The 16285-nt window shown below is 42.1% G+C and overlaps 1 protein-coding gene across 15 annotated transcripts in view; it reads left to right on the forward strand.

Annotated features, from left to right (window-relative positions):
- SYT16 (synaptotagmin 16) overlaps positions 1-16285 on the forward strand; it is a 287045-nt gene that overhangs the window by 235062 nt on the left and 35698 nt on the right. For 8 of the 15 annotated variants that reach the window (XM_081509828.1, XM_081509813.1, XM_081509812.1 and 5 more), the window contains 3 exons: positions 2740-2952; positions 8953-9209; positions 15264-15704. In XM_081509828.1, coding sequence (XP_081365954.1) covers positions 9135-9209; positions 15264-15704 — 516 coding nt within the window. In that variant the 5' untranslated portion in view covers positions 2740-2952; positions 8953-9134. Of the gene's footprint in view, positions 1-1369; positions 1427-2739; positions 2953-8952; positions 9210-15263; positions 15705-16285 lie in introns of all 15 variants that reach the window. The other 7 variants (XM_081509822.1, XM_081509827.1, XM_081509825.1 and 4 more) reach the window with 1 other exon arrangement.

The raw sequence follows: 16285 nt of genomic DNA on the forward strand, positions 1-16285 counted from the left end.
GAAATCTCTTCTAACACTTAGCTTTCAACGTCTTGCCACGGATCTGGTCCCAGATAACAACAAAGTTGAGTGAGCTGAAAACAATATGCTCTTAAGTCATTGGATCAGCTACTCCATGAAAGAGAGAAATAGATTGAATGTTGACACCTGTCAGGTAGAAAGTTTGGAGTTGGAGAATTTAGATCTAGAAAAGACCTGGAAAATGATCCATACATTAGAAATGATCTACAAATGAAGAAACAGGGTCAGAGAGGTTAAGAGTCTCAGCTGCAGAGACTCAGCCAGCTAATATGAGTGAACACAAAGAATAAGTTCTTTCTACCACCTCTCTCCGATTCTCCAGCAGAGTGATTAGAAGTGTGGCCTCTAGAGGCAGACTGCCTTGATTCAAATTTTGGTTCTACCCCCTCCTGGCAGTGTGATCTTCAGACAGTTGTAGACTTTTTTCTGCCTCAATTTTCATATGTGAAAGATGGGAACAGTAATAGAGGTTTTGTGTGGGTTAAATGAGATATGTATAAGACACTTAGGACACTTCCTGGCACACGAAAGACATTCAGTAAGTGTTTGTTATAATTGCTTCCAAAGAGCCTCAGGAAAATCAGCTCTTAAGCCAGAGACTAAATGTTTTGGCCAGGTGAGTGTTTTCAAGTATTTTCTCTTACTTAAAATATGGCCTTTAAATTTCTTCCCAGCCTCGAATTCTTAACTGATCTTCAGGACCCATCTGTCATGTTAACAACCATATCCTTCCCTGGAACCACTGTGTGAGTTTTGGATGAAAAAAGGAAATCTTTAAAAAATAATTCCCTATTATTTATATTTCCAGTCCATATTCAGCAGATATTTACAGTGTCAACTGCCCTGTGACTGGCACAGAGATAGTGCCTGGAGGAATTCAGGTGTGGGCGGTCTGATGTGCTTCTTATCCTCAGGGTGTGTATAAGTTAGATGGAATGGTTGACAGTTAAATAGGTAATTTCTGCCACAAAGCTGGAGGAAGCACTGACAGGACAGGATAGAGAGTGATTTTACAGCACATGGAAGGAGCCTTAAATCCCTAAAATTGATTTAAAGGATCAAGGAAGGACTCTCTGGAAGAAATGATGCCTCTGCTGAGACCTTAGTAGTGATCTGGATTCTTGACTAGTTTAGATGGGGACTGGAGAAGACTATTCCAGACACAGGGGATCATGTGTGAGTGTTGGGGGTGAGAGAAGGGCTCAGGCTTGAGAGAAAACACTGGGTATTCATCAATCTAGTCAACATTCAACAAGTGTTTAATTAAGTACTTACTCCTTAGCAGGCATTGTTTTACATACTATAGAGACATCAGATAACAAAACAGGCGATATCTTTATTTTCACAGAATTTATTGGGAAGAAGAAAGAAAAAATATTAAGTGCAGGGAACAGAACTCCTTCAGGTCAGTCACTCAGTCGTGTCCAACTCTTTGCAACCCCGTGGACTGCAGCATGCCGGGATTCCCTGTCCATCATCGACTCCTGGAGCCTACTCAAATTCATGTCCATTGCATCGGTGGTGCTATCCAACCATCTCATCCTCTGTCGTCCCCTTCTCTTCTCACTTTCAGTCTTTTCCAGCATCAGGGTCTTTTCCAATGAGTCGGTTCTTCGCATCAGGTGGCCAAAGTATTGGAGTTTCAGCTTCAGCATCAGTCCTTCCAATGAATGTTCAGGATTGATTTCCTTTAGGATGGACTGATTGGATCTCCTTGCTGTCCAAGGGACTCTCAAGAGCCTTCTCCAACACCACAGTTCAAAAGCATCAATTCTTCAGCGTTCAGCTTTCTTTATAGTCCAACTCTCATATCCATACATGACTACTAGAAAAACCATAGCTTTGACTAGGTGGACTTTTGTGGGTAAAACAATGTCTCTGCTTTTTAATATGCTATCTAGATAAGCTCATAGAGTTCCTTAAGGTAGAACAATCAGGGAAGTGTTTAGGATGAAGTCAAGTTGAGACCACAAAGTTGAGAGCAGCCAACCTGGGGAGGGAAGGTTTCTGGCAGAAGGAATAACATGGGCAAGGGCAGAAATGATCAGATACTGCTGGAGAAATGAAGAGAGAGGACTGACCAGTGTGCTGGGGTGGGGAAAGTGGTACAAATGATTCAGAGTGTCTGGGTTGGGTTGTTGGTGATGGAGAAAGGCATTTCTAGTATAAACTAGTTATTCATTATTTTTTAAGACACATACAATCTTGTGTTGCTTTTCAAATCTAGGAAGCTTTTGGAAGATCTCAGTAGCTAATATCTCTTTTCTGAAGTGGGTCTTCACTCTGTGTTTTAATAGCTGAGATGAGGCAAACAGTATATTTTTCATCACCACCGGCTAGAAATACACATAAGATACACGTGTGTCCATATTGCTGGTCCTATTCCCAGTCGTAGGCACATGTCAGCGGCGTAACGACTCAGCAGGCTGCCCAGCTCAACAAGAGGGCTCATTATGTTGGTTACAGGGTGCTGGAGGGGGTGGTTGTGTGGGGAAGGGGGTATCAGTGTTTTCTCTGAGCTCTAGCCCTGTAGTTCTAATTGCCCTTCTGAGCTTTCTTTTCCTGTTTCATTCCTTTGGACCCTTAACTTGTGTTTCAAAAGTTCTTTAACCTTCGGTCTGCTTTAATCCAGATTAATTGGCCACTGTTTCTCTGGATTACCGGTCTCTGTTTTCTTGTGGGCCCCATAGAAGACTCATGGCTCTTGTTTGCTTCCAGTTAACAGCTTCGGAGATGATGAGGAGCTGTCCACATCTTCTGACAGCGATGAGGAGGTGATCAAACAATTTGAGATTTCTGTGTCCCGGTCCCAGAGTTTCTGCTCGGGAGCATCTGAGAAAGGAAAGCAGACTGGATTGGAGCATAAACCAAAACTCAGTCACTGTCTCTCCACTCACAAAGAAGACAGCACAGAAGCATCCACCTGCAAAGGTATTCTTTGCATCAAACCTTTCCTTTATGTGGACCAGATATGTCTAATGGTAGGAATGATTTTGAGTTACTGCACTGGTGTCTGAGAGTCCAGAGAGGAGAGAAAAAAGAAGGGTGATGTCCAGAAGGTGGGACAGGGCAAAAGGGCTGCTTCAGACCTTCCAAGGAGCCTCATGCAGAGAGAATGGATCAGCAGTACCAAAGTCTTGATCCAGAATTGTGGAACCCCCTTCTTTTCTCATAGTTTACTGCTTTGTACATTTTGACAGCTAATGACTAGAATGGTATTTTTCAAGGTTTATAAAATTTCATTCTCTTCTGACAAGTACAAAAATTTTACATACATGTCTGCTGATGTTGCACTTCTGTGCCTTTCCTCCCATTTGAAAATGTAGGATCCATTTTCCATATATCTGTGTAACCCCAGGAGATTTTTGAAGCCTTGTTTTTAATAGGTTGTATTATTAAAACAATAGGTATGTTTTACCTTCCAAATAAAAATAATGTGCTTTCATAATATTGAATAATCTTTTTTAACATGTACCCTGCACACTCTGGAGAAGGCAATGGCAGCCCACTCCAGTACTCTTGCCTGGAAAATCCCATGGACAGAGGAGCCTCGTAGGCTGCAGTCCATGGGGTCACTCAGAGTCGGACACGACTGAGTGACTTCAGTTTCACTTTTCACTTTCATGCATTGGAGAAGGAAATGGCAACCCACTCCAGTGTTCTTGCCTGGAGAATCCCAGGGACGGGGGAGCCTGGTGGGCTGCCGTCTATGGGGTTGCACAGAGTCGGACACGACTGAAGCGACTTAGCAGCAGCAGTAGCAGCTGCACATTCTCCCTCATGCCCTGTAGTTTCTGGAGCCCAACCTGTATTAGAATCCTGGGTATGAGCAGGTCTCATGCCACCCTCCATCTTCATAGTAAGTGTACTTTTCACAAAGGGAGAGGGGGACTCTCAGGGCAGGGTGAGCACAGCCTGTGCCTATGAGTAGGGCTTGTCAAGGGTCCTTCTCCCTGCCCACCAGGCACACAAACGAACCTGGGAAAGAACAGTATGATATTTCTTAGTGCTTTCCACAGCAAAGGTCAGGCATCTCTCTATCTCTCTGACTCCTTTATGTCCAGAACCATGAATGGCGTAGGACATTGGAACAGGGAACAGTCTGTGAAGTGTATCTGGTTAAAAAAAAAAAGGCCAGAGAAAATGTCAGACTGTCTACCATAGTGACCTGGTCTAAAATGACCTGGGTTCTCTAATCTTTTCCTTCTTTCCTCTGGGCCTGTGGTTCATCCAACCAATGGGGTCATAGTCGGTCTTCCTTGTTTTTCAGCACTTAGTAGTAGGAAGACAAAAAGGAGAGTGTGGAACTGAGAGATGATAACAGAGAAGAAATTTCTGATTTGATGATTTGGATGAAGTGAGCAAAAAAAAGAACAAAGGAGGCAGGAAGGAAAATTAACAAATGAGCCCTATTTTTTAGCAGGAATATAATAATTTGCTGACCTAATGTAATTTTACTTACTGACATGGGCAACATAGCATTTTATTGCTCCTCTTTTTAGCCCAGGTAAGCCGAGAGATAAACGCTCAGTGTAACCAAAGAATAGTAACAGTTGCCAGAGGCCCTCTGTAATCGCCTCACCCTCTCTGCTGTTTGCTTCTTCTCTACTGTTACATCACAGCACTCCTCTCTCCACTGAGAGGGCAAATGTTAGCTAATGAAAGTTAATCGCGGTTGATCCCCTATGAGTAGCTTGTTTAATTCTAAAGCTAATGGCCCCATTTCCCAGAGGCCCAAGTGTCTAGATTTTGATTTATACAAACACGCTGTTCTGAGAGTTCTGACAAACACTCTAGCCCTCAACCTTGCTGGAATTAGCAGCAACTTTTGTCATAACTGATGTGATTCTGAGTTTTTTGACAGATGGTGATAGAAAGACTACATTTTTCTCTACTGGAGGGTGGAATGAGTCTACTACATTGAATGAATTACCTGTACATTTTGAAGAAAATCAGCAGGATTTTTCATAAGAATGATTAACTGCATGCTAAATTTTAGGTTATCAAATGCCATGGAAATGTTAATGTAATTTTTATTGCATGATTTTTTGTGTGTCATTTCTTTTTGTTCATTTTTAGGTCATTGAATTTGTGTCAGCAGTAAAGAATAATGAAAAGATTAAGCATGCACCCCACAGAGAATTTTTTTAATGCCTATTCTCTATTTAGCTATTTTCCCCTCTACCTTAAACGTGTTTTTCTAAGGTCAAATTTGCATGTGTGCATGCTAAGTTGCTTCAGTCGTGTCTGACTCTTTGCGATCCTATGGACCGTAGCCCACCAGGCTCCTCAGTCCTTAGGATTCTCCAGGCAAGAATACTGGAATGGATTGCCATGCCCTCCTCCAGGGGATCTTTCCCACCCAGGAATAGAACCCGCATCTCTTATGTCTCCTGCATTGGCAGGTGGGTTCTTGACTACTAGTGCCACCTGGGAAGCCCCAAGATCAAATTTAATTGTAGACAATTCTTTCACTTAAAGGGTGCATTCGGAATGTAGAACCAGTGAAATTCAAGGTCCAAACCCACTTAAAACCTTCTTCATATTCCAGCTAAGTTCTCTCTTGTCTCACGTATCTGATTTAGTGTTATTGTGAATTAGTTGTCACTGTATTCCTGATAATGTCAAAGAGGGCTTGGCCTAAGTGATCTGAATCAGGAGCTGGGCATGAGATCTCTATGCATGTAAGGTGGGCTACAGAATAATAGCCCACTAATTGGACTTTTTGTTTGTTTTGAGCAAAGCCTTATTTTTGTTTATGAATTATTTAGTTCTTAAGATGTTTCATAGTAGCTAATCATTACCTTCCTGGTGGCATTTAAAACAAGCCAGTTATCCCCTGTTTATGTGTGTGTGTGCGTATTTTAAGAGATTTATTGCAAAGAATTGGCTTATGTGATTGTGGGAGCTCTGAAATCCACTGTTTGGAAGGAGAGGCTGAAACTCAGGAAGGAACTGAAGCTTCAGTCTATAGATGAAATTGCTTCTCCTCCAGGAATGCCTCAGTTCTCCTCTTAAGGCCTTTCAAGGGACTGATTATGTAGGATAATCCCCTCTACTGAAAGTCAACTTTAATTATATCTACAAAATGCCTTCACAGCAACTCCTAAATTAGCATTTGATTGAATAATTGAGGCCTATAGCCAAGCTGACACATAAAATTGACCATCAAGAATGGTAGGTAAAAGTATGGGTGATGGAGGGAGGGGTCTTGTAGTAGAAAAGAAAGCATAAAAGGATAATAGGTTTACACTCCATCAAAGTGGGATATGGACTAAAAAATTTCCTCTCATAAAATAAATATGGTTGATGTGACACAATTATGCTCTATAATTTCTAAGAAGCCAGGATACATTTCTCGACAACAGGCAATTACTTTTCTGTATGTGTTTAAGGTGACATGACCTTCTTTAATTTAAAGCATGGGAAAATGCTTTATGTAACAGTGAATCACCCTTCCCCCTCCTTGCAACTTGACTTGTCCCCCAGATTTGCCTTTCTAGTTCATTCCTTGCTTGTCTGTCAAGGAAAATGGTTTGTTACATTAATATAGTTCTTATGTTTTTCAGTTATGAATAGCTTTTTAAAGCTTTAATGTAGCTTTTGAAAATTCCCTTATTACTGATCTAAGTATTATCACTGTAGGAGTTGAAGTCATGAGACAATTTTATGGGGGTAATTTCTTAGCAGAGTTAGATTTTGTGCTGAGATCCTGCTGGGCGCTACACACGTTGATGGATGACCCACTGTTTAATAGGACATTTTAGTGTTCGTGTATGTGAGGAGTGAATGGGCTAATTAGAGCCTGAGAAGAAAATTCTGCTTTGTGTTCTAGGGTTTTGCATATGAAATAACCCTTGTTCTCTCATTTTCTGGGTCTTTTGTGTGTGTGTGTTTGCCAAATAACTGAAAGTATGAATGTCAAGATTTTAGGTATCCTATGAAAGTGTTTCCAAGAGGCCTGAAGTGAATTATTAAGAAAAACAAGGCAGATGGCGAACTTCTCAATGACTTGCCATGATTTGGCAAAATCCCAAATGAGGGGTTGGAATTCGTGCCCTGAAAACCAAGTCTTCCCAAAGATGTTTGTATCTGGTCTGCAGAGGCTGATGATGTGTTTTTAAGTTTATGTGTTTATTGTAGGTGGGTCAAATATTGTCTGCTAAAGCACTGTCCACACTGCTCCATGTTGCTACATGTCTAGCTGTTTCAAGTATTTGTTATCTGCCTAGCCAGGGACGGCGGAGCCTGCTGGGCTGCCATCTCTGGGGTCGCACAGAGTTGGACACAACCGAGGTGACTTAGCAGTAGCAGTAGCAGAAGCCTTGAAAGTTCCTTGAGATTTAATAAAACCCACTTTGAGTCTGAAGGAGTCAGAGAAGATCCAGGAGTTGTCAGGACTTTGGATGGACAGGAAGGAAAGGAGAGGAGGAAGGGCTTGAAGACTGCTGTGAACAAAAATAGACGACTGTTGTTTTCATGGAAAAGACTATGCTGTATATGGATGTTGCTTAGCAGCTTCAAGGACCTTATGTTCTAGCTCAGATTTTAATACCAATGGTGGAAACAACTGCTATTATACAGTTTTGTAATTAAGAGCTGAGTTTGTCATCCTCACGGATCTTGTCTATATCTCCAATTTTCCATCATCCTGGGAGTGGGGAACACTGGAGAAGAGTAGAGGCCAAAGAGATAAGACATCCTTGGCTACTTTCTGGACGTGGAAGGCAATTTAGGGTAAAAGCTATTGCTTAGGAAGGACAGGAAGACCCTGCCAGTTTTTCCTTATTATCTGAGGGTAACCTGGATGTCAAGGAAGAGGAAGGGGATGAACAGGGTAAGGGAGTACTGAGAGAGAAGAGAATGACCCTAAGGGCTGAGAAAGACTGAGTCTAAACGGGTCAGGGAAGATTTGGGAGTTGTCGGGACTTTGGATGGACAAGAAGGAAAGGAGAGGAGCGAGGGCTTGAAGACTGCTGTGAACAAAAATATACAGCTGGTGTTTTCATGGTCTATGAGACCACAGATGTCTACGAGTTTGGTGGTAGTACTGAATGGGCTTTGCTGAGTTGGATGAGGCCAGACAGGTAAGCAAGGCTAATATTTATGGAAAGGCTGGTGGTTGCTAGGCAGATATTATTTCACATGTCCACAGTGAATTTCTGATGGCTTTTACCAATGACTCAGTGGATAAAGAATCTGCTTGCAATGCAGGAGATTCAGGAGACTTGGGTTCGATCCCTGGGTGGGAAGATCCCCTGGAGGAGGAAATGGCAACCCATTCCAATATTCTTGCCTGGAGAATTCCATGGACAGAGGAGCCTGGTGGGCTATAGCCCATGGGGTTACAAAGAGTCGAACATGGCAAACACACATAGACAAGGAGACAAAGGTTAAGACAGTTCAAATATTGTTCAAGTTCTTAATGCAGAACTTGGATTTTAAACCCAGATCCTCTGAATCCAGGGGCTTTCCAGGTGGCACTAATGGTAAAGAATCTGCCTGCCAATGCAAGAGATACGAGATGTGGATTTGATCACTGGGTTCAGAAGATCCCCTGGAGGAGGAAATGACAACCCACTCCAGTATTCTTGCCTGGAAAATTCCATGGGCAGAGGAGGCTAGTGGGTTATAGTTCATGGAGTTGTGAAGAGTTGGACTTATTTTATCCTTCTAACATAATGTACATCCTTTATGCTCATATTATCATAAAGCATTCAGTCTTCTTGTAAACCTATATAATGAACTAATGGGTTTTGATATTATGGGCCAAGTTTATCCACCATTTAGATGAAAGTGTGTTTCAGCAGATGTTATTTAATGTTTTATTTTAGCAAGCTTGATTGGGGTAGTTGCTATTGCCCATTTTCTCTAGATAAAAAGATGAAACATGATAGTACATTTGAGAGAATTTCCTTTTTGCAAATTTAGGTTTGGATGGAGCCAGCCAACTGACTTATTCTGAGAATCTGTCTTATGGTGAAGATGATCCCATCTCTGCCCATTCACAGTCCGCTTGTGAGCTGGGAGACACCAGGCACCATGGTGTGTCTCCTGGAGAGACCAGTGTGGTCCACAGCCTCAGCCGGCAGTCCACAGAGGGCAGCCTGGAGATGGAGACAGCTTGTAATAACCAGGGATTTGAAGATTCCTATGCTACTGACAGTTCCTCTGTGTGGAGTCCAGAGGCAAGTTGTTTGTTTTCCACTTTTTCCTTGCTTGAATATTGTCAGCTCCCTGGTTCGTTGTTCCTTTTCCCCTCCCCATTCCCCTCCTTCCTTTCTCCCCACCCTTCAAGAAGAAAATTTTTCCAAAAAGGAAGCATTGCTTTGAAGAACAAACACCTAAACAGCATTTAATGGAAGTACATTTTTTATTCAGATGAGCAAGTCTCAGTCCTATGTGTGCCACTAAAAAAATCATATATAAGTGAAATCTATCAAAATGGAAAAATAAAAAGAAGCATTGGTGGCAGATTGAACCCAGCAACAATTAGGCTTCTTTTTTTATATAAAGGAGTTTTTAGTTCTTTAGGGAGGCTGGATTATTTCCTTTGTAGTTTCAATTAAATGGAATACATATATATATATATTTATTTATGCCAAATCTTAAGTTATGAATTTTTGAATATGAGAATTATTTGGGAATGAAACGAAAAATACAATGGCCCTGCAAATGAAATTATACAAGGTGTTATGATGAAGATCTTACAGTATGAATATATTTTTTAGGTCCGAATTGAGCTGAAGTTCTAAGAGATGGAATTAGTCTGTCATGTCTCTCTGTCCATTGACTTTGCTGTTTGGATAAATCTCTGATAAAACATACATTGCCTAATTTCTTTTCCAGTTGAAACTTACTCCCAAATATGCCTAAACATCCAGAAGTATGACTGGAGGTGATCATAGAGACTACAATTTTCGAGCAATTACTATGTGTCAGGCTTGTTAATAAGGATTTTACAAACTGTTTTATCTTACAGGCACTTACAGCTAACTTTTTATTAGCTAGACCCCTCTTGTTATGATTCTTTGACACCATTGTTGTTGTCCAGTCGCTAGGTTGTGTCTGACTCTTTTTGACCCCGCGGACTGCAGCATGCCAGGCTTCCCTGTCCTTCACTATCTACCAGAGTTTGCTCAGATTCAAGTTCACTGAGTCAATGATACTATCTAACCATCTCATCCTCTGCCTCCCTCTTTTCCTTTTGCCTTCAATCTTTGCCAGCATCAGGGTCTTCTCCAATGAGTTGGCTCTTGGCATCAGGTGACCAAAGTGTTGGAGCTTCAGCATCAGTCCTTCGATTTAATATTCAGGGTTGATTTCCTTTAGGATTGACTGGTTTGATCTCCTTGCATGACTTTAAGAGATATTAAATATTCTAATATTTAATATGTCTAATACCTCTTTGAAATTAATGTTGATAAAATAACTCATGTAGTTATATACAACTTTGTATGGCTAGAGGAAGGAGAAGGATAGATGGATTTTGTTAGCGTCAGTCTGCCTGAGAAAATAAGCAGGATGGATCTCTTATTAGAACCTGGACTGTCATACACACCAAATGCTCGTCAAGGAGGAGAAAAAAATCACAGGAAATTATGTTTCAAAGCCTGACTGCTAAGGTACTGGAGCACATAGAGAAAGCATAAGGAGATGACACAGGGACATGTGTACTCTGTGTAGAGTTATTGCTGAAGTCCAGGGATGGCAATTCAGACACGTGGTTTGTGGCTGGTTAAAAGAAACCCTTCATGTAGAGACCCTCAAAGCTATCTATCTGATACATTTTGTTTAAAAAAAAGAGTCTGCTTCCTACTGGTTTGCTGCCAAGAATCAGATCAAATCCCACACACATTTCAACATTTAAAAATACGATTCTTTTTGGCTCGCTCACCACATAAACAAAACAGAACTGTTTACCTGCCTATTGACAGTCTGTCCCCATGATAACCGTACCATTGGGCTTGGAATCACTTTCTCTAGGCAACCTCCCGTTTGCCTGCCTCATGGAGCTTCGATAGAAGACTGGGTGTTGAGGGCACTAAATGTTCTCAGACTCCAAAAATACCCAGACATCTCTGTGTGCTCCATTCAACCTCCTATCTATTTTGAGACAAAAACTGTAATTTGGTGCTCCTACAGTAGAACCTCAGATGCAGTGTGGAGGCAGTTCCTGTAAATGCCTGCTTTGCAGGCTTAGCTCGCCTTTTAAGAATTGATTTATTTGCCTCTTAGCTGTATTAAGAAGTCTCTCTTCCCCTGTGTATCTGGCATCAGGAACACACTGTGGGGCTGTTTACTTTGGGCCACACAGATGACATCAACAGTATCTTGTTAAAACAGGAAGGCTTCAGTTTGATAGAAACATCTTTAAATCTTCATGGGTTTTGCCAATGTGGCACAAGTGTTCCTGTCTTAAAGGAAAACCCAGGATATGAGAGCCAAAGGGATCATTTATTTTGCCTCAGAAGGAAACTGGTCATGCAGTGTGCCTACCTGTTAGGCTGATGGTTTTGCAAGCATTGCTCTTCTCTGCTGGCAAAGGCCACTGACTTTTTCCTGCAGACCCAAGGCTTGGCAGGGACGACGATGGGAGGGTGGTTGGCGATTTTGAGCACACGAGGAGGCGGCTGTCCCACTTTTCATCTCTGCTGCTTTCCACTGATTAACTGATTGGCCTTGAGAAGTTAATTAAAATCTGCCAAATGGGGATAAAAGTGAAGAGATTTCTACCTTGCAGGAAGGTCAGATGGATTAGCTGTATTAACAGTACCCACCTGAGGAGTGCCTTCAGTTGCCTGGTGATAGGTAGAGTGTGTTGAAATAATTAATTGCTATGAAAATATCAGCCTTCACAAATCTTGGTCTCAGATCAACCCAGGAAGGGACCACGAAGCCCAGTTTTCATGAGCCATAGCTTGGATTGTCCCCATCCAGAGTCTGGCTGTTGCCTGGAGCTGTATCTGATTCAAGATTCTTAGGACAGTTATTTCAGACCCTTCCCCAGGACCTCAGCACAAAGCTGCAGATGGAGTGAACATTTATCTGAATGCAGGGCCTGGTAGATAAGTGGGGAGATGCTCATTAACTAGATATTTTTACCTTGGCATTGACATTGATGACAAAGCTAGGAACTGTTAGCTAATATCAAGAGCAGAGGCTTAAAAGGATGTGAAATTCAAAGTAGTGTGTGTTTCCACCTCCCATCTCCTATCTTATTTCCTCTTCATCTCACACACTTACTATGCATGTAAGTAGTTAGGGTGACAGGTTTGTGGGGGAGGAAGGTAGACACCATGGTTTCACATGAGATTTGGGACTTTGAGCATTAATACTGGCAAATCTTGGGTAGTTCTGTCTGGTCATATGATTTTGGGGGCAAAGAATGAGTTATTTAGGCATTCTAAGCCTTTGTTCCACTCGCCCCCAAAATGAGGATATTGAAAACCTATCTTATTAGGTTAATGAAAAGTTAATATGAATATCTAAAAAGATAATGTTTCTTGGCTGGATTTTCCAAAAGTACAGCTTACTTTGTTAGGACACACAGTCCCAGGAATCAAGAGTGAGGGGCAAGGGAAGTGATACAGGGACGGGAGAGCCAGTATGAGAGTGTATAATCCGGTTGTCTACCACTAAGTGTGACTCCTGACTTGATCTTGTGCAACTATACTATAAGAAACTGTAGAAATTAGTCCTAGGACATCTGTCCAAGGGAAGGAAAATTTACTGCATGGGGCATGAACCCCACACACACTCTGGACTTTATATTCATGGGTGCCAAGAAGTATTCTGTAAATTTCCAAGCCTTGACATCAGCGGATAGGCCTTTGGTGAGAGTTGAGAGTTACCGTGTGTGGGAAGGAGGAAAAACTTTGTTGGGTTGTGCCAGACAGAAGCTCCTTAGAGCCCAGCCTGTAGGGGAAGAAGGAACAAGAGGCCAAGAAGGTCTGAAGTGCATAAGAATGGGCTTTGCATCCATAAAGGGTTTAGTGTGCTACCTGGTGTAAGGAAGGGTTTAGTGAGTGTTAACTGTTTTTCTTTATGGTCCAGCAAGCAATGTAGAGATGATCAAGGGTAAGCTAAAATAGATGGGAGTTTTAACAGAAGACTGTGACTTGATTTTTGAGTTGGCATAACTCCTTGGAGACTCGCTTCTAATATTATATCTACACTAGTCAGTTGTATTCAAAAGTCTCTATAGCAACCACTTTTATCACTTGAAACTAAGTACCTCTGAATAGAAACACTCACACATGAATGCATGCTCAGAGGAAAAAATGTAAGAAGCCTAAATTTCCCCTTATTTTTCAAGGAGCCCAAGTTTTCTTGGTAGATTAATGTGAATCTTAAAAGAGAGGGCAATTATTAGACTTCTACTAGGTGTCAAGTCCTTTAATTTTCACAGCAACCCTATAAAGTAGGTATCATCTCCATTTTACTGTTGATTAAAACAGGGAGTGGAAAGGATTAAATAACTGCCCAGTGTCCTAGAGGCAGTATGTGGTAGACTTGGGATTCCTAACAATATCTCATTCCAGAGAACCATGCACTTTCACCTGAATTCTGTGGGTAAGTTTTGTCGATGAACATGCATTTTTGAGGTGTATTATTATATCTTTAAAAATAAAGAGTACTTTGCTTTTTAAACATTTGATTTTATATTGGAGTATAGCCAATTAAAAATGTTGTAATAGTTTCAGGTGTAGAGCAAAGTGACCCAGCCATACATATACATGTATCTATTCTCCCCCAAACCTCCCTCCCATTCAGGCTGCTGTATAACATGAGCAGAGTTCCCTGTGTTTTACAGCAGGACCCTGATTGTTACCCATTTTAAACAGCAGTGTGTACATATTGATCTAAAAATTAAAGAGTTCTTTGTATTAGCACAGTTGATATTCTATTACATAAAGAAGAACTGATTCTTGTATACAGTGAGAATCAGACCAAAATTTAGTCATGAGTAAGAGGCATGCCTTCAGAGGGAAAAATCAAATTATGTTGACATTAGTAATAGTTTGTTTGAGGGTGGTTCGTTATAGTAAATGTGATTCCGCTCAGTTTTTTCAGTGAGGTCATTGGATCTGACTGGCTGAGGTGAACTGCTGTCTGAAAGTGATATTTCATAACAAGGGGCCATGATTGGAAATGAGCATCAGTTCAGTGATGAGAATAGATATCCATGGAGGCTTGTCTGAGCTGAGCATTTTTCCACAGCTTCCCAGGTGATGCTAGTGGCAAAGACCTGCCTGCCAGTGTAGCAGACATAAGAGACATGGGTTCAATTCCTGGGTTGGAAAGATACCCTGGAGGAGGACAGGGCAACCCACTCCAGTATTGCCTGAAAAATCCCATGGGCAGAAGAGCCTGGCAGGCTATAGTCCATAGGGTCACACAGAGTCAAACATGACTGAAGTGACTTGGCACATTAAAACCTCACAATGACACTCTATCAAGCAGGTACCTTAATGCTCATTTTTCAGCTGAAGTACAGAGAGCATGACCCTTTTGGCCAGGGCCAAAAAGCTAGTCAATGTTGAATTCTAATTTCAACCCAGGTGTTCTGTCCCCAAGCCCAGTGTTGTATTTGCTAAATGGCTGTGGGGGATGTCCTCCTAAACCCTTCCTACTCCAAGAGTGACTGGAGGCTAGCTGAGACCTCCCTGTGGCCTGAGAAATGCAGAATCCCAGACCTATCTCCTGGTCCTACTGAATCAGAATTCCCAGATGATTCAAGTCCGCTAGAATGTTTGAGAAGTTCTGTCCTAAACCTTTTCCACCATGTAGATAGACAATCTATTTAAGGCTCACCTGTCCATGACCCCCCACTAGGATCCTTCTCTTCAGGGGCTCCTGGCTTAAAGAGTACAGGCCCAGGCAGAGTCATTTCTCCTGGGAACTTAAGGAAAAGTTAGCTTTTGGCAGTTGCATGATTAACTAATTTTAGGCTTAGTATTTTAATTGGTTTCAATGATAGCACTTTGCAAATTGTAAAAGCTTTGTTCATTCATTCCAAAAGCATTCATATGCTTTGAAGGCTCACCATATGTCTGGTGCTGTACCCTCAAGGATCTCACAGTCTGATGGAGAGACCAGGAAACAGACCTTTCTAATGTATGAGGTTATAAGCTATCAGTTCAAAAGCGTGAGGTTCTGAAGAAGCACAGAGGGGCACCATCTTTCCCAGATGCATTAGGCATTGTTCCATTCCTAATCTTTCCCTCTGTCTACAACAGGAACAGGACAGGACCAATTTTCAGGTGCTACCTGGGGTCCCAGAGCCCATCTCAAAATGTGGTGACCTGGATGTCATCTTTGAATATAGAGCTGCCAGCCAGAAGCTCACAGTGACCATTGTCAGAGCACAGGGCCTCCCGAATAAGGACCGAAGTGGTGTCAACTCCTGGCAAGTGCACGTTGTCCTGCTGCCCAGTAAGAAACAGAGGGGCAAGACAAGCATACAGAGAGGGTCCAACCCCATCTTCAAGGAGAAAGTCACCTTCGCCAAGCTGGAGCCCAGAGATGTGGCTGCCTGTGCGGTCCGCTTCCGCCTGTACGCTGCCCGCAAGATGACCCGGGAGAGAATGATGGGCGAGAGGCTCTTCTATCTCAGCCACCTGCACCAAGATGGGGAAATGAGAGTGACTCTTGTTCTGGAGCCAAGAAGTAATATCAGTGTGAGTATGTTAAATGGTGCTGCTAATGACGTGCTCTGTTGGATCTGGAATTGTCAGCACTTGATGTAGTATATTCAGCCTGTGAATTCAGACACCTTAATTTAATTTCCATTTTGCCCTTCTCATCCTTGTGAGCCATGCTTTGCACTTCATGGTACAATGGGGTTTTTATTTGTGTGTGTGTGTGTGTGCCCATAGCCCCTATAACCTGATGGATGTATCCCTATCCATTTTTGGACATGACAGCAGCAGAGTGAAGGAGGACACAGGGAAACTGCGAGAGATTTCTTGACCTTCTCATTAGCTGATGAGTGGTTCTACCACCCATCCCCCTGCCCTGACCCCAGTATACATCATGATGCATCTCAGAGATGGAGCTTTCAAAGTGAGGTTCTTAACAAGTGTGCCTGAGTAGGCTGTAGAGTAGCCCTGAACTCCAGCCACTTCTAAGACCTTCCATTTATATGACTGGGCTTCTTCCACATGCCCATCTGCTATATCCCTGGGTTTCAAAATAAGACAGCACAGCTTTTGTATCTACAAACAAGTAACTCTCTCTTCCTGTGGGTTATATATATATC

This window comes from Giraffa tippelskirchi, chromosome 7 (assembly GCF_054371585.1).
Source record: "Giraffa tippelskirchi isolate mGirTip1 chromosome 7, T2T-mGirTip1v1.2.pri, whole genome shotgun sequence".
NCBI classification, from domain to species: domain Eukaryota; kingdom Metazoa; phylum Chordata; class Mammalia; order Artiodactyla; family Giraffidae; genus Giraffa; species Giraffa tippelskirchi.